The sequence below is a fragment of the Cnephaeus nilssonii genome (assembly GCF_951640355.1).
Source record: "Cnephaeus nilssonii genome assembly, chromosome: 12".
In the NCBI taxonomy this organism is placed as follows: Eukaryota; Metazoa; Chordata; class Mammalia; order Chiroptera; family Vespertilionidae; genus Cnephaeus; species Cnephaeus nilssonii.
The window spans coordinates 5,341,057-5,359,143 of NC_137083.1; the positions used below are offsets into that span (position 1 = coordinate 5,341,057).

The window sequence follows — 18,087 nt, forward strand, 5'->3', positions numbered from 1 at the left end:
TACCCCGCTGTGGACAGGCTGGACCCGTGCCTCTGAGGATGGGTCTGGGACCAGCATCCCCGGGAACTTACTAGAATGCAGAGTCTAGGCCTCACTCTCAGACCTGCTGAATCAGACACTCTAGGGATGAGGACCCATCCACTGCCGTCTAAACCAAGAACCTGTAGGTGTGCAGGGGCGTGTGTGTGTGCGCGCACGCATTGGAGACAGCACACCTGTGTGCACATCTGTCCAGAGAGGGGGTGTAGTCATGTAAGGACGTCGAGTGAAGCTATGATGTGCCTGAGCTGAGAAAGCCCGGCCTCGGACACTACGTTTGCTGCCTCGGGCCTGCTACCTGGTTTGCATGACTCCAATTACACACTCTGCCTGGCGCCAAATGGCCCTTTCTCTTGGAGCCTTAAACGTCAGACACTTCATTCCACCGGAAGAATGATTCAGGTCTTCCATTAATGTCCAGTGCCATCGCTCATGCCTGGGACATGGCCCTGCCTTGAGACCAAGGGGGAAATTGCCTTCCGCCCCTGAAGTTAATCAGTGCTGGATATTGAGGTACCGATGCATCGAAGTGTCACAGAATCCTCTTCCTACAGAGCATGAGTGAGGATGGGGAGACTCTCCGTGGCTGTCTCCATCCCTAAAGGTTTAGGAAATCAGGTACTCTTATCATATTTGTTTTGTTCGACAGAAAATAGGGCCCTTAAAAATCCCTATCTCCCTCCATCCCCTCGCCCCACATCTCCCCACCAGGTTGACAGGCCTCATCACCCCCACGAACACTTGACTGCATTGCTTTTCAGCCCCCCGCCCCTCCGTGCCTCCCTTTGAGAGAATCTAGGCCATCGCTCTGCACTCCCACATCGAAGGGGCCTGGAGGAGGAGGCACCCCCCCACACACACACACACACACACACACACACACACACACGGCGATGAAGCCGATTACAGAAGACAGAGGAGCGGCTGAGACAGCAAAGCCAAGTGGGCGGGTGGGTCCCTGATGCACAGTGAAAATTCCCGTCCCCACTCTACAGAGAGAATGAACTTGGATTACCGATCATGACGACAACTCCAGATAACATTTCTTGGGGGCTTACTATACGGCAGGCACAGAGCTGAGAACTTTACATGAATGACCCTCCTGACAACCTGACGGGGTAGATCCCATTGCCCTGTTTACAGATAAGGAAACTGGGGTACAGGAAAATTAGGTGGCTTGTTCAGGGTCACACGGCTAATACATGGTAGACAAAGATCTGAGTGCCGTCATCCAACACCGTGGCCCAGCCTCTGCCCGCTGTTCTGCCCACCTAGATTACAAGCCGGCGGTGATTACGGCTCCAACATCAGAGCATCCCTCTGAGATGGGTGATGTCATCGGTTCACATTGCTGGCGAGGACGCTCAGGCTCCCAGGCGTCAGCCCAAAGCGGGTAGCCAGTGGGTGGGTCTAGATTTCACACCCAGGCTCTGCGAGTCCACAGGCACCGCCCTTCCCACCACTCCATGCTGCGGCTTAGAGACCCGATCCTTTACCGGCTACGCTGGACCCAGCCGGTCCCTCCTCCGTGACCCCGCCCACAGAGGCTGTGTCCACCGCAAGTGCTCAGCTCACCAGCTACTTCCTCGGTGATTTCTGCCTCCACCGGCGCCCAGTGGGGAAAGCTAACACTGTTTTTATCGTGGTGGCCATGTTTACTTGTGCAATGGTACTTCAGTTTGAAGTCACCATTAAAGTTCCTCCGACAGGTGTTAGCACTCAAAGCGCTTGCTGAACATATCTGAAGTGATAACCACGCTGTTCTTGGTGTGAGTGGGGTGCTGACACCTTCCAAACATGGGGAGAAGTCATGGCCCACCACGGGAGCATGGAGGGGAAGAGAGGGCAATCGTCCCAGCTCTGACCCCCACTGGCTATGTGACTTCACATCTTTATTTCCTCGCCTTAGGTCTCCGTCCTCCCATCTCTGCAGTGGGAGTGTTGAATTAGATCATCTCAATCCAGCGCAAAGCGAGGAAAGCATAGAGAGACCTGAAGCCAATGCCCCAAGGATTTAGAGTTGAGGGTAGGGTGCCAGTAGTGACCATCCTGTTCTCATATCTCTTGGCCCCACTTCTCTATGCTGCCCTCCCTCCCCCCCCCAAAAAAAAAGACCTCATAGAAACTCTTGCCTGGCTTTGACCTCATCCAGAGCCCTCTGCTGCCCTCTTAGAGTGCAGGTGCCAGAGCCGTGAGTCTGGTTCTGCTCATGGCAATAGAGGGCCTAATTCTCCAGTGCCTCTAGAGGCAACGAGGCAAAGAACAGCCTTTAAAAGCCACGGGGTCTTTTTGGGATTAGCGTTTTCCTCTTAGCCGTAATCCTGTCACAGGCAGTGTGCCTCCTTGACAGGGGCAGTGCCTGTAGGAAACAGGAAGTCTGTCCTGCCACAAGCAAGGTGGGAGCGTGCCTTCCTCCCTGAGCCTTCTCCTGAGACTCTGAGGCCGCTCCCACAACAGCCTTTGTGCGCATCGTGTCCCCTTCCGCATGGTGGGTTCTCAAAGCCACGGGCAGCTTACTATTTATAGATTGGAGACTCTCTAGTTCACTGACCACATTACAGATTATGCAACAAAAGACTTTCCAGTCTGAAGTACTCATGACTCATATGCCATCTGACGCTCGAGAAGGTTTTCTGAATCGGTGTGTTCATTGTGTCAAATCCACTTCAGTGGTGGCTTCTCCATTGAACAGTGAACCCGACTTCCCCAAATGCCCTCCCCTCTAGGATCATGAATAGGCAGCCAGGCAGGCCACCGAGAGGAACAGGGCGGATGGCCGGTTATGAAGGTGGATTTGAGGAGAGCTGAAGTTGGCGGTTGTAGTCAGCAGTGGGTCCGGGAATCACAGGGACCGACTACAGGAAATGCCAATGCGAGGGAGAGAGGCAGAGGCAGGAGCGGGCTCCAGGGTGAAGGGTTATGCCACTCAGGATAGACTGCACTGCTCCGCTCTGCTGCAGCAACAAACAACCCCCAAATCTCAGTGGCTCAGGACAGTCAGAGTCCGTGCCCCCCGCCCCACATTACGTAACTGACATGGGTCACTTACTCAGGGACACGGGCCCGTGGCTGCTTTGCCATCCCATAGCCGTGCCAGCTGGATGGAACATGTGGAGAGAGGCTGGTGGGCATGGACTTTTCCCTCCTCAGTCAGTTAAAGAGCCTGGCCATTTCCTCTCACACTTCATTGGCCAGAACTAACCACATGGCCCCAAAGGTTGCTGGGAAGTGTAGTCATCCATATGCCTGGAAAGAAAGGAAAGCCAGATATTAGTGAGTGCAAGTAATGGGGTGTAGAATCAGGACTGCGCGATGAAGGAGCAGACATCATCTCGTGGGACAGGTGGCTGGGGGGGTGCAGAGATTCCCCAGTGGGTTCATGGCAGCCACAATCTTCTCTAGGGCTCAAGAAAGCATGTCGTCAGATTTGCACAAAGTTCTGAGCTGTTTCAGGGTACCTGGAAAATGTTAGCTTTTAAGAGGTTTTCCTGTTGTATCATTTTGATAGTCTATCCTATATAATAAAACCCTAATACGCAAATCAACCAAACAGTGGAATGACCAGTTGCTATGATGCGCACTGACCACCAGGGGATAGATGCTCAACGCAGGAACTGCCCCCTGGTAGTCAGTGAGCTCCCACGGGGGAGCGCTGCTTAGCCAGAAGCCAGGCTCACGGCTGGCAAGTGCAACGGCAGTGGCGGGAGCCTCTCCTGCCTCCAAGGCAGCACTAAGGACCCCTCAGTGGACATCTCCTGAGGGGTCCTGGACTGCGAGAGCGCACGGGCAGGGCTGAGGGATTCCCCCCTCCCCCAGTGCACGAATGTCGTGCACCAGGCCTCTAGTATATATTATAATTCTATCGTCCTCTAAGTATGACCCTCGCAACTCAATTCCCCAGTTAAAGTATGTGAACTTTAATTGTGAAATTTCTCGTCATCTTTGCCATTAAGGGAATGATTACTACGGAAATTACTGGTTAATTACTTAGGAATTCAGTACTCAAAGCATCCGCAGATACGAAGTGAGACTCACAGTCTCTTATGGGACAAAAGATTAGCAATTGGAAAGGGACAGGTAACTTGGAATTTTTTTTAAGGTTCCAAACCCCTCTCCCTCTCTCTCTCTCTCTCTCTCTCTCTCTCTCTCTCTCTCTCTCTCTCTCTCTCTCTCTTCCTCTCTCTCTCCGATTACTTTAACAAAACGTTTTAAATGCAAACACCTTTCCATCTCTTTTTATCTCCGTCCAAGTCCTGAGTAAGACACGAGATACCATCTTTTCATCTAACTGCGCGAGAAACACCAGCTACCATTTCCCTATCAGAAAAGAACATTCCCTCCTTGCAGTTCAGTGTCATTGTCTGTGAAACAGGGATAATGAACCCTGCCTTGCAGAATTGTTTTGGGAATAATGAGCTGGGGACGGGGAGAATGACAGTGAGGGCTCAGAACTATTTAGTCAAATAAATGTTTTATGATAGGGCTGCTTTCCTCATACCCAAAACTCAGGGACTAAATAGAAGCAGATACTTCAGCAAGAGACGCTGACGCACTCGAAGCACTTGGCCTTGTTCTTGGCACTCAGTGTCTTCCACAATACCATAGTAGCACCACTATTGCTGTTACCATTACTGCTTCCTCTGATTCTGTCATGTTCACATGACTGCGGTGGGATTTTTTTAGGTATTTTGTCTTGATGAACTAAATTCTGTTTATCAACATAGATTTTTCTCCCCAGGATGCTTTTTGCCGGAATATAAGGACATATATTAGTCTCCAAGCCCTGGGCACTGCCTGACTCCTTTTCCTCTTTGCAGCTCTTCCTTCTCCTTGCTGTGGTTTCTGGGGCGGCCGCTGGGCTGGCAGGCGCCATGCTCAGTCCTGCTTCTCTGCGGGCACCTCAGCTTTACACGGTGGCGTCACTCTCGTTTCTTTTATGAATTGCAGTGCCGGTGGCAGACATCAAAGCGGTGGTGACAGGGAAGGACTGCCCTCACATGAAAGAGAAAGGTGCCCTTAAACAAAACAAGGTATGGCTTCCACGTTATTGCATGTAGTTCTGTCTGAGCAGTGCAGCAGCCGTGGGCCCAGCCTTCGTTCTTTAGCAGCAGTGCGCATGTGCGTGCACGCCTGCCTGCCTGTGTGCGTCCGTGTGTGTGTGTGTGTGTGTGTGTGTGTGTGTGTGTGTGTGTGTGTGTGGTTGTGGTTGCGTATCTTTCTCCTTTCCTGATTTCTTTTACATCTGCAGCTTATTTTCCCTCCCGCCAATCATGTGTTGAATCTGTTCTCTCCCTCCCTACGTCCAGCCCTAGACTTGCCCTCTCACCGTTGTCCCTGGCTTCTCTCCAGCCTTGTCTGCTCACACCCTCCCCCCGGCCCCCTCTTCCTGGGCCTCTCCTGACCTCCCATTGATGTTTATATTATCCCAACTCCACTCCCCAGTCTCTTCCATTTTCTCCTGCTGTTATCACCTTAGTAGCCGCAATGGGGTCTCAGGGAAGCCTGGGAAAGGCAGAAACCAAACGACTCAGAAAATCGTAGAAAATGTTTGAGGCCTGATCTCCTTCCGGATGGTGGAGAGTGCTGTGAAGTAGGCCAAGCCCAGCTTCAAGCAGACACTTACCCCAGAGCTGGATGTCGCTTCAGTCCTGTTCACACTACAACAGTTTTCACCCGCCCCTCCTAGCTGACCAGCTGGCTGTTCACCAGGACAGCTCACAGCCCTGCCAGAGAGTGTGCCAGGGGCATTATCTGGAAAGATGCAAGATTTCCTTTGCCCCACTTTGGAGGTATTTGATCTTGGGAGGGGCCGCAAGGAAGGCAATTCTTTGTTTATACCTCTTGGCATCTTGTGATATATAGTACCCATCCATGAATGAAATTACCCAGATCCATCAGGGTGCTCCCGCCACCTTGGTACCAAAAATTATCATATAGATCAATACGTTGCTCTTCAATTGTTCACGTTTGGTATCTATGAGGAATATAAACATGATATGCATTTTACTTATCAGTCAGGATTGAAGTGAATAATCCCTGCTCTGTAATGTCTAACATGAAAAGACAGTGGGGAATCGCGGTCTGCATTGGATGACCCTGTCTATGGTTGAGGAAAAACAAAAGTACACACACACACACACACACACACCAAGTTCTATCCTCAAGGTCACCTGGATAGATGGGACAGAACCCACAGAGTTGAAGTGATTGCTGGCCAAAGTGGCCAAATGAGGCGAGTCACCCCAAAACAAGATGAGGAGTGGCAGCCAACACTGTGTACTGAAAAGTTGTTGTGTACATCCCTGCTCTTGTGTCCATTCAGTCCATTATTTGGCCCCTGGAAGATGACGGTCCCAAAACCAAGGCGCCATCATGCCCAGAATGTCTCTGAGCATCCCCTGACCCAACGTGCCTTGTCCCTGGTTCCAGGGCCAGAGGGTAGAGCGCGAGGTCAGAGGCCCTGGGCAAGGGGGGATCTTCAGGTCCTCCTGTTCCTCGGTCCCCAGAACTCCCCCTCCGGGGCCTCCCGCCGCACGGTGAGGGGGCCTGGTGAATCAGCGGGATAGAGGATGGCCGTGAGCTGCTCCTGGACATCAGTTCTCACTGAGTTAAATTCACTGGAAATAGAAAATCTCAGGCGGGAGCTCAGAGGGCTGAGTGAGTGCCGTGGGGTGTGACAAGGAGCCCCTGAGGGGGACACTGCCACAGATCCATGACAGCGTGCCCCCACCTCCTGGCGCCTCTCTGCCTCCAGAAGGCCTGGACAGGTGGCAGCTCTGGAGCGTGAGCCGAGAGGTGCCATGGCCCCCAGCTCTGCAGCCGCCCTGCGCCACGTGCGGGAGCGTGACCTCCACTGACAGCTCAATGACAACAGCCAGAGACATCGATAAAACTCATTACAAGTGATAGCAGCCTCTGAGACAGCACGCTGCTCAGAGAATTAATTCCCCCCTCTTCCTCCCCGCCCAGGCAGCTTCGGCAAAATTAGAGCGGGGACTGGCGTGCTCCTGAATTTCCCGTCAGGAATCTGGGTCATGACAGGGCCCCTCATTCACGTCCTCACAGGTGTATGCCTCGGAAGGGCCAAGACCCAAGTCTGCACCCCCCTTGTCAGTGACTGCTTCTCTTGTAAGGCTGCACCCTGCCGGCTGCGCAGACCAGTAGGATGCTCATTGCGCTCAATATCGTACAGTGCAGACAACGTGAGAAATGCATGCTAACATCCACATCAGACGGGGCACCGCGTGTCTCACCCCAGGCCACGCGGCTACAGTGAAATGACAGTGTCCCTTAGTCCTTGGTCCCTTGTGTCTGGCTCCTCCTGTCTGCACTCAGTAGACACTCACCAGTGAAGGAACCCAGCTCTTCTGACATTGGGCCCAGGCTCCCCTTTGGCTGCTGTGATATAAAACCTAGGGTTGGGTAGCCTTTGCTCTACAGTAGTTCAAAGATCAAGGGGCAGACATGGTCCCTAAAGATAATGGGTTCACCCAAAAGCGTCATTACCTACGGTGTTTTAGGACATTTATACCCCTACGAGCATCTGTCTGTGAGGTGCTCAGAGGGAGAGCGGCCCTTCATGCTGCTGACGAGGAGGGTTTACAGCTTTGTGGTGCCCCTGGAGGAGCGATGCTGAAGAGGGAGCCAGCTGTGGGTGGCGTGGCCCTGGACCACCCATGGGGCCGCCACTTCTCAGGACACACCGGGAGCCCTACTCCGCGTTCAGTCTGCAAAACGACGTGCCCTGTCCCTGAACGGGGTGTTTTCCCATCTCTTACAGGAGGTGCTTGAACTCGCTTTCTCCATCTTGTACGACTCCAACTGCCAACTGAACTTCATCGCTCCTGACAAGCATGAGGTAAGGGTCTTGGTGGGGTGAGCTGATGAGAGGATGTCACACTTTCTCTAGAAAAACAAGCAGGGGGAAAATAGGGGAAAGAAAGAAATTTCACTTTTTTTAAAAAAAAAAAGCAAAATCATGACCAAAGGAGCATCTTGTAGACTTGGGATAGAAGGGAAACCTCTTGAGAACCTGCCGGCTTCTCCCTGGCTCGGTGAGAGTCCATGAAAAGCAGAAGAGTCTGCAGATGCCTAAGACTCAGCCAGGGCCTCACTGCGACCCCAGGAGAGGACCGCTGGGTACCGCTGTGGAGGTTACCTGGAATACTTCCTTTTTGGTCAGGGTTTTCTCAAGACAGACTTGTCTCTATTCTTTAAAATACTGTATACACCCTGCCCGGCCAGCTTGGCTCAGTGGTTGAGCGTCGACCTATGAACCAGGAGGTCACGGTTCAATTCCCGGTCAGGGCACATGCCTGGGTTGCGGGCTCAGTCCCCAGTGTTGGGTGGGCAGGAGGCGGCCAATCGATGATTCTCTCTCATCATTGAGGTTTCTAGCTCTCTCTCCCTCTCCCTTCCTCTCTGAAATCAATAGAAATATATATATATTTTTTTTTTAAATAAAATACTATATACACCCAAAACTAACATAAAATAATATTGAAAAATAAAATTTAGAAACGCATTTGCTAAGGGAGGTTTTCTTTAAGTTACTTGAGAGGTTTAGGGCTGTCTGCACTGCCGGGATTTATTTCTGAGATGCTTTTGTTCCTTTTTGACATCCTGTTATATGTGTGATTTGTTTCTCTTCTTGAGGCACGCTGTCAGCTATATTTAAAATATTTAGCATGAAGCTAGGAAAGTGCGTTTGGAAGAGAAAGTACAGCGATGGTTGATTTAACTTCTTCTCTTGTAAGCTCGAACCCAGCATCACGCTGGAGACTTATTTTCAGACGGCACCATTCAGATTTGTTCGGCGTGTGGCCGCATAAACAGCTCTCAGAACGGAAGGACGCGTCCATAAATCCCACTGTGTTCCCCAGGCCTCCAGGCGCTGCGCTCATTTGGAAGTTACTCAGAGCCCGGCTTTCACTGGTTTGAAGCTTTTGAATAAAACTGTACATCTCAGAGCGAGAGGAGAGATTAGATGCAAATCCTGCCTTTAGAATGGTGCTTGCGTATCATTCTGGGCTGCTTGACATTTAGTGTGCAGGAGGCTCTGGCTTTGTCCTCGTCGTCCTGGAAATAGGTTCTGCGTCCTACTGTTTCCCTTTGAAATGAAACTGTGGGCGCGCGGGCCACCGCATCCAAGCGGTGAGCTGGAGTAGGAGACTGGGGTGCCGTGTGAACGGTGGGAGGCCTCCCCTGAGCGTTCATTCCCGTGACGCTCGGGCTGGGCTGCCGGGTCCGGTGTGTCTGCCTTGCTGTGGGGGGAGAGCCGCTGTGTGCCTGTGAGCACTTTCACCTCTGCCGACCACTTTCCCGCCTGCTCCCTCGTTTGAGCGGCATCCTCACGCCGTGAGGTAGACACAGTGGTCACGGCACCCTCTTACCAGGGAGGAGAGAGCTTCCCCGGGGAGCACCTCGACAGCAGGAAAGATCTGGTCGTTGTAACTCCTCGTGCTTTCGCCTTCCTCTCACTTGACTCTCATCTAACATCCCAAAGAGCAAGCCACTAGTGTCCCCATTCGTGAAGGAGGGGAACGAGGCGCAGAGGTTAAGACACGTGTCCCCGTCAAACAGGTCGGAAGCGATGAGCTGGGATTGGAGCCGGCAGGGGGTCGGGGGGGTTCCCTCCGGAAACCCCTGCTCTCTGGCTCCTGCTCTGTGGCTGGGCAGGGAGAAAGAAAGCGGGACCTAACTCACAACTCCTGCCTGTGCCCAGCACCCAGCTTCAGCCGTTATCAGCTCCAGGCCAGTCTGGTTCCATCTGCACCATCCCCACCCACACCTACACCCAGCACCACCCTCACCCACGGGCCACCCCTACCCAGTGGCCACCCACACCCAGCGGCCACCCACACCCAGTGGCCACCCCCACCCAGCACCACCCACACCCAGGGGCCACCCCTACCCAGTGGCCACCCCCACCCAGCACCACCCACACCCAGGGGCCACCCCTACCCAGTGGCCACCCCCACCCAGCACCACCCACACCCAGGGGCCACCCCTACCCAGTGGCCACCCCCACCCAGCACCACCCACACCCAGGGGCCACCCCTACCCAGTGGCCACCCCCACCCAGCACCACCCACACCCAGGGGCCACCCCTACCCAGTGGCCACCCACACAGTGGCCACCCACACCCAGCACCACCTACATCCAGTGGCCACCCTCCACCCACACCTATACCCAGCGCCATCCCTACTCAGCACCACCCATACCCAGCATCACCCACACCCAGCGGCCACCCTCCAGATTATGTCTGAAGCCCATCCAGATGCCATGTCATTTTATTTGTGCAGCGGGGGGAGGTTGCCGCCTGGGTGAGGACTCCTGGGGCAGGACCCTCTGGAAGGGCGACCGTGGGCTGCCCAGCTCCGGAGAGGATGCTCTAGCACCGGGTGACAGGTCACTCCTGCAAACCCACCCCCAACATCTCAGGCAAAACACCATCTATCCCCCGAGCTCCCAGACTTCGAAGTTAGTTATGTAAAAAGTCCTGTCCCAGGAGTCCCCGCCCCTCCGGGGGCCACCTGGCTGGAGCAGGGGAGGAGGAGATGTGTGGCAGGTGGGTCAGGGGGCCAGGGGCAGGGACCCTGCTCTGCCACATGCTGAGTCCTGTCCCCCAGGGAGCGGCTCCTCCGGTTCTCCCAGCCCCCGGGAGCCTGAGCGGGCAGGCGGCGTGGCCCTGAGCTGCGGCCGCCCCACTGCCTGCAGGACCACTGCTGCTCAGCCTGCTGGCCGCCTGCCGCTGCCCTCCCGGTCCCCTTCTTCCCCGCCCCCTTCCGTGTCATCCACCTCCTCCCTAGTGGCCGCCGTGGGACACTCCTCCTCCTCCATCCTCTGCCTCCCCTTAGAGACTCCGGTCACTGGGTCCAGCTTAGTGCTGTCCGATCCTGTCCACGGCTCCCGGTCCTCACTGACAGCCGCCAGGAGGCCTCCCAGGCCCCGGTGCTGGCCAGTCACCCTGATCAGCTAGCGCGTTCCCCTGCCAAGCAGGTCCGTCTTCGGATTGCTGGTCTCCGCCAAGTGGGTCTGCTGATTTCACCACGGCCTCAATGTCCCCCGGCCTGTGGTTCAGGCTGTCACTAATGACGTTCTGACTTTTCCCTGTGTCACTGGGTGTTCAAGACAAACGGTGGCGGAGGGTAAGGGTCTGCATTCGCTCCCAGAGCTTGTGAATGTGGTCCGGAGACCGCGGGAGGCTAAGTACCACCCACGAGACCTCCCAACAGCTGGGCCACGGGGTGCAAGCGTGTGGCCTCCCGCAGCGGGTTACTGCTTCCGGACTCCGCCCCTGCTCCTTGGTAGCCACCCTTCACATAGTCCTGTCCGATTTGACGTGTTTCAATACCACCGTACGCGGTCAGAGGTGGAGGCAGGAGTGCCAGCCGTATGCAGCTTGGTGCATGTTTTAAGGAGTGACGCAGGCCAAGCGCTGAGCACGGGGCCCAGCGCCGGTGAGTGGTCAGCGTTAGCTCTTGTTGCTGCCCAAGGGCGTCTTCAGTGGTGGTCATTGTCCCCTCCTCTCCCGCCAGTACTGCATCTGGACGGACGGGCTGAACGCACTGCTGGGGAAGGACATGCTGAGCGACCTGACGCGGAACGACCTGGACACCCTGCTCAGCATGGAGATCAAGCTCCGCCTGCTGGACCTGGAGAACATTCAGATCCCCGACGCGCCCCCGCCCATCCCCAAGGAGCCCAGCAACTATGACTTTGTCTATGACTGCAACTGAGGCGACGGCCCGAGCCCCCTCCACAACTGGGCACCGCGGCCAGCAGGAGAGAAGAGGGAACGCAGGCCACGCCCGGGGGTCCGCGTGGCAAAGGGAAGCGTGGCCCACACTTCCTCCGGCCTCGCCTCCGGTCCCGCCGTCCTTCCGCCCCCACCTGGCATCTAGCTCACCGCCCTGATTGTGTTTCTAGACGCCACTGCTTTAGGTCACCTCCCGTTGCTGCAGCCTGTGGTGGGACAAGAGCAAGCCCGCCACCAGTAAGAGAGCCAAAGGGCCCCTCCATCCTCCCCCAGCAGGCACGCCCTCCCCTCCTGGCGTCTGAGAGCCAGCAACTCCTGACTGCCCCCAGCCAGCCCGCCAGACCTAGGGAGGCCCCACGCGAGGCTTGTGTCTGGAAGAAACAGCCCAACTACTTGAGAAGACCCACCACCGCCTCCTCATCCCCTCCTCTAGAGTCCGCTCACACCGCCCGTTCTGTGTGAACTGAAATCTGCTCTCAAATCCGCTCCCTCCTCCGTCCCAGCCTTTGCCTTGCCCTGTCCCTCTTTGGTCCCAAGAGCAGCAGCCGCCGCCTCATCCTAGTTCTCACCGGCCGTGGGTCCCCAGACACAGTCCCCAGGTCCCAGGCCCACTCCACGTCTGCACTGTGACCTTGACCAGCCTCCTTTCCTCACCAGCTAGTCTTGGGTCTCCTCCCCCTGCCCCAGCCGCACCTGCCTTCTCCATGTCCACACGCCCTCCTGGCCCCTTAGCTGAAAGCACAAAAGGTGAAGTCAGTTGTCATGCTCCATCTCTAACAGCCACGACCCACAGGCCTCTGCGCCCCACAGGCCTCTGCGACAGGCGGCTGCTGCTCGCGTGTCTGGTGTCACCTTCTCCCGGGGGGGCGGGTCCTGCTGTCACACGGGTTCCACGAGATGGTCGAGGTGTCGGACATCACGTTTACATCACTGTAGTTATTACAGGTGTTGACAGTTTGCAAGGGTTTGGGTTGGCTGGTTGTTATTTTTGTTTTGTTTTGTTTTGCTTTGTTTTTGTACAAAAGAGTCTAACATTTTTTTGCCAAACAGATATATATTTAATGAAAAGAAGAGATACATAAATGTGTGTACTTTCCAGTCTTTTTAATTATTTTCATCCTAAACATCTTCCTGAGAATAACATTCCCTTAAACACGCTGTGGAATAAAATTAATTGTGATGAGTTGGGGAGCTGGCGTGTTGATGTGGTGACTTATGTTCTTGCTATTCAACTGTCAGGGTCGCCTGGGAGCCCGTCAGAAATGCAGCCCCTTAGGCCCCACCCCGGACCCACAGAATTGGGGGGTTCGTGTGCATATTCACTCTAAGGAGCACAGGCTTAGGGGCCTTGGGAGCATCGAGGACCATCTCAACTCATGAGAACACCAGGCCCACGGTGTGAAAATGTGACCTGTTCATTCGGCCCTGTGGCCTCCTGCCCGTGGCGCTCTCTTACCCCACCTTCCCCTGTGGTCCTGCTGGATGTTGAACAACTGGGCCAGACCCTGGGTGTTACCTGGAAACCCAGGATCAGTGGTCCAACCTGCAGGAGAAGAGCTAAACATGGAAACTGAGTCAACACGCAGGAGTCAGGCACCACCCGCAGGCACGCGGGAGCAAGGTCGGAGCTGAGGGGTACTCCCTTTAGCGCCGGGAATGATGGGAAATCTCTGTAACTGGCTTTTATTGGGGTCCCTGTGGGGTCCTGGCTGCCACTGCCTGACCACCTGGTGGCGGGCAGGGAGCTCAGTGTCCCCGTTCATGATACTATTTCCCTCTCCAGGAAGCTGCTAGTCTTACCCGTTTCACAGATGAGAAGTTCAAAGCTCAGAGCATTCAGGTCGCTCTCCAAGGTCACACCGTAAGGAAGGATAGGACCGGGGCCTGAGGAGACCTTTCTCTGACTCCCTGGGCTACACTGACCCAAAGGACCCTTAGTGGGGGCCCTGCGCCTGATACTTATGCTAATCATCTTTGTGATCCAGGCTTGGTCTTCTTTGTGGATCCGGGGGAGCAGGCCATCACACGTTGCTAGTGGATTCCATCATCTCCAAAAATATGCTTCTCTGTGAGCCCTGTGGCTGTGCCCTGTACCCAGCCTTCTCGGGTCCTCAGTCCCTGCCGTGGCCCTGCCCATGCCTCCCCTGCTGGGCCTCACACCTGAGCCAGTCTCCTCGGCCGTCTCAGTTCTAGCTTTTCCACCCGGATCCCTAAGGCCTTATCCTGATCACCAGGTCTAAGAGAACTCTGCCCTCAAAGTGCCCTGCAAACCTGATTGGTCTACCCAGGAGTCCTCCAGCTTTTCGTGGTCCGTCTGTCCTGTATATTTGCTCTTCTTTAACGTCTATGGCTACCTCCTCATTTGTGGGGGTCGTTGGGGTCCTCAAAAGCTGCCGGGATAGCTCCTGGAGAAGGTTAGACTCTGAAGCACATGCCTAGAACTTGGGAGGCGATGCTCCAAGTGCAACAAAAAGCCGCCCTCTCACCCCGTCAGCGGGTGCCATTGTGTCAGGAGCCCCCACGGCTTTTCCCAGCAACAGCTTCCCAGCACTTCCTCCTCACAGGCTGGCGGCTCTCTGAGGAGTGAGGCCATTGCTTCTGAGACTGCACCTTGCATTCTTCTGCTCACACTGAGAAAAGAGTCCATGCAAAGCAGGGGAGTAGGAGCCGGGCCAGCCCCATGGACCTGGCTGGGGGGGCGGTACTGCTGCGCACATGCACTAGCCCGCTGCGCTGGCTCCAAGAGCAGGTGCCCAAGGCAGACTGCCTCTGAGAACAGGGCCCGTCTGTCATTCCTTCTGCCCGATGCGGGCTGTTTCCTGCACCTACCGGGAGTGGACTGAGGAGAAATAAACAGGCCTGCGTGCGATTGCATTTGGGCTCAAGTCATTTCAAAAGCAACCAAGAATTCATCCAGCCCCAAATACAGTCATCACTGGAGCAGCTGTTCCCCGGGCGTCCCTCCGCTGGGGCCGCTGGGCCCGTTGATCTGAGCGGCAGCTTGCCAACGTCTCACTTGCAGTGCCCGGAGGAGAAATCCGCAGGGTATGGGTTCAGGCAGACGTGCCCAGATGGCTCTTTAAATTCTCCTTTAAATAATGCGTATGGCTTTGTTTCTCAGTTTATAAAACACGCACAGAAAATGTGGGAGATTCAGAAGTATGTGCACAGGAAGAAAATGTTTCCTAATTTAGATAACCATCATTAATATTTTAATGTCTTCTCCTCCCAGGCATTTCTCCACTTACCTGATAGATAGGTAGATGGCTAGTTACTAGGTAGATGTAGATGATAAATAGATGTAGGTGATATGATAGATGTCTAGATGTTATGTAATTGAGAATATGCTGTATATGACACGTATTTGTATCACCAAATGAATGGAACCAGCCAGGGGAACGAGTCTATTCCTACGACTCGCCCTCAGGTTAGCCAGGTTTCTTTTGGAGTCTCAGCCAGTGGTTCTGTTTAGCTCCTAGTGTTTGGCATCTTTTTTTAAAAATTTCTTTATTGATTATGGTATCACATAATTGTCCTCATGCCCCCATTCCCATCCCAAACCCCTCCCCATGTATGCCCCCACCCCCCTGTTGTCTGTGACCACTGGTTAGGCTTATATGCATGCATACAAGTCCTTTGGTTGATCTCTCCCCCTTTCCCCCATCCTCCCCTACCTTCCCTCTGAGGTTTGACAGTCTGATCGATGCTTCCCTGTCTCCGGGTCTGTCTTTGTTCATCAGTTTATGTTGTTCATTATTTCCCCTAGATGCGTGAGATCATGTGATACAAGAAATACACTTATAAGAACCAAAAATGAGACAAGCCATAATAGTTATGCTGAGAGGCAAATGAATCAGTCTGTAGTGAGTTTCTTTCTGGGCCAACAGTTCTTTTGAGTCCCAATTTCAATGTCAAACAGTTCCTTATGTGTACATGTCAGCAATGATATTTCAGTTCTGGATGGTGGACAAATGGTGGTGATGCGGGTCCGACCGTCTCTGGTTTGGTCCTGGGCATCCTTCAGCGACACACAGCTGCTGTCTGCTAGTATGGCAAGGCGTCGTCAGCGTCTTCCATTTCTGGACTGTTTCTCTTCTGTCTTCATGGCTGGAGCAGTCCTGTCAATTCCTCTCTGTTGCAGGAATCCACATGGTCTTGGAGTTGTTTTCTGAAAATATACAAACATATTCTCGACCGAAAGTTAATAAAGGAATCTTTTCTATAAATTTGACTCGGGATCCTTTTTCATTTTTTGCCCAAATGATTTTCCTCTGGCTTGTTTTGACACCATGTGTGTTTTTCATGGGTGTCTTGCTGTTAGCATTACAAATGAAAGTTAATTTTCTAAAGTAAAAATTTTCTAGATGTAATTTACTTACAGGATATTTTTCCTTACATGATATTCTTCTACTATCACCCCCTTTTTTTATTTAAATATTAGGAGGCTTTTGGAAATTTTATAATGTAATCTTGATAGCTTTTACATTTTAATTTTTTGCGCTAAAATATGACTGCTTTAGGTTCATTACATGTTACACAATTTTACCATGAGATGAACTGCCAATAAAAATTTTTGTTAACACTTTAGGAACAGCTTTTTGTACAGTACAATCAATTTTTTCTAGAATATTCGCTTATTTCAATTAGCCAATTTAAATTACTCTGAAAACTTGACTTCTATTCTACTGTCAAACTCAACACTCTAACAACAATCTTATTTTACCCTGTGTATATTAGTGTAAAGGTTTATTTGCCTTCTTGAATAGGCCCTAAGCATTCCTGGTACTAGGCTGGATTTGGATATCAAAAACCCACTTCCCCACACCATCTTATTTCACGAGGCCACTCTCCATGACTTCTGGAGAAGTCCCCTGGCCGGTCACACAGCAGGGTACCTCTATGAGTACGTTTCTCTGTGTCCATGTGAGTCGATGAGAAAGATAACTTAAGTAAATCCCATCTATCCAATGGGGAAAACCTGAAGGCAGTACTTCAAGTGAAAGAAAAAGAAAAGGAGACCTTGCAGGATGTCAGGGAAATGTTAAGAGCGCAACTTGGAGACCTGAGAGCAAAGGAAGATGTGCCAGGCCAAGCTGAACGGAGACCTGGCTTCCCTCCCGCTGTGATGAGAGTGCTCCCTCTGTGTGTGCTCCAGCCCTCCTTAAACCCCCTTATGAGAAAGGGAGGCGTACAAGGCACATTCCTCACCTTCCAGGAACTCAGGTGAGAACAAAAACCTCCTCTGGGGCTGGGGCTCTCAGCCTTGGCACTACTGACTTAGGGCCGGTAAGTGAGGGTCTGTCCTGTGCTTTGTGACATGTTGAGCACAGTCCCCATACTCTGCCCATTAGAGTCCAGTAGTACCTGCCCCCTACCCCATGCCAGGCAAGTTGTGACAATCAGACAGGTCTCCAATCCTCCCAGTTGAGAATCGCTGAACTGGAGATATAGATAAGGGGTAGGGACAGAGGGATGGGAGTCTGCCTGCTGGCATCAAACACAATGGTCCTCTGGACATAGCATTAAGCAATTTCAGCAGCAATGTCCCCTGGGACATGGGGGCGAAGGGCACCCGTAGCCATTTGGGTTTGGGAAGAAGAAAGAAAATAAAACCGGATTTGCATATTTTATTTACCTTAAACATCTTGATGGTCTTTCAAGGTGGGCCTTGCTTCCTCCTGTTGCAAGGGAGGAAACCGAGGCTCAGAGAGGGAAACTTGCCCAGGACCACAGAGCAGCTGCACAGCGGGCTCCACACCCCACAAGGCCGTCTCCAGCCACAGAATGAGAGCCCCTGGCGTTTGGAGAAAGCACATTTTCTGCACCCTAAATGTATAAGTGCTCACTCGGGAAGCTGGGGCGTGAGGAGGCAGGCCTGAACGGAGACAGGCTTCAGTGACCCCCAAAACGAAGCGATTCCACGGGGAAGATTTTCACCCTTCGAATTACTTTGTCAGCAAAACTATCCCTGGAGTATTTTGTCTCCTGATTGGGCTCTGCAATTAAAGCCTCTTTGATGCCGGCACGTTTGGGCTAATTTTAAATCTGATTACCGTCAGCATGACATCCACTCGAAGCTGTTTCTCAAACCAGCGGCAGCGATTTTCCTGGGGATGTGAGTTGTCAGAGTTTGCGGCCAGAAGTCCCTGCAGCCACGTCTTCCTCTCCTTCCCCTGTGGGCACCTCCAGACACGGTCAGATCCCAGCAGGTGCATCTCCAAGCGCCTCCATGCTGGGAAGCCCTGTACCCCCTGGGAGCCCCGCAGAGCCACGCTGTCTGCATGGGC

General features: G+C 53.3%; 1 protein-coding gene across 4 annotated transcripts in view; it reads left to right on the plus strand.

Annotated features, from left to right (window-relative positions):
- ELMO1 (engulfment and cell motility 1) overlaps positions 1-12,989 on the plus strand; it is a 403,454-nt gene extending 390,465 nt beyond the window's left edge. For all 4 annotated transcript variants that reach the window (XM_079786562.1, XM_079786563.1, XM_079786560.1 and 1 more), the window contains exons 20-22: positions 4,987-5,069; positions 7,820-7,897; positions 11,580-12,989. In XM_079786562.1, coding sequence (XP_079642688.1) covers positions 4,987-5,069; positions 7,820-7,897; positions 11,580-11,780 — 362 coding nt within the window. In that variant the 3' untranslated portion in view covers positions 11,781-12,989. The remainder of the gene's footprint in view (positions 1-4,986; positions 5,070-7,819; positions 7,898-11,579) is intronic.
- Positions 12,990-18,087: the final 5,098 nt, after the last annotated feature.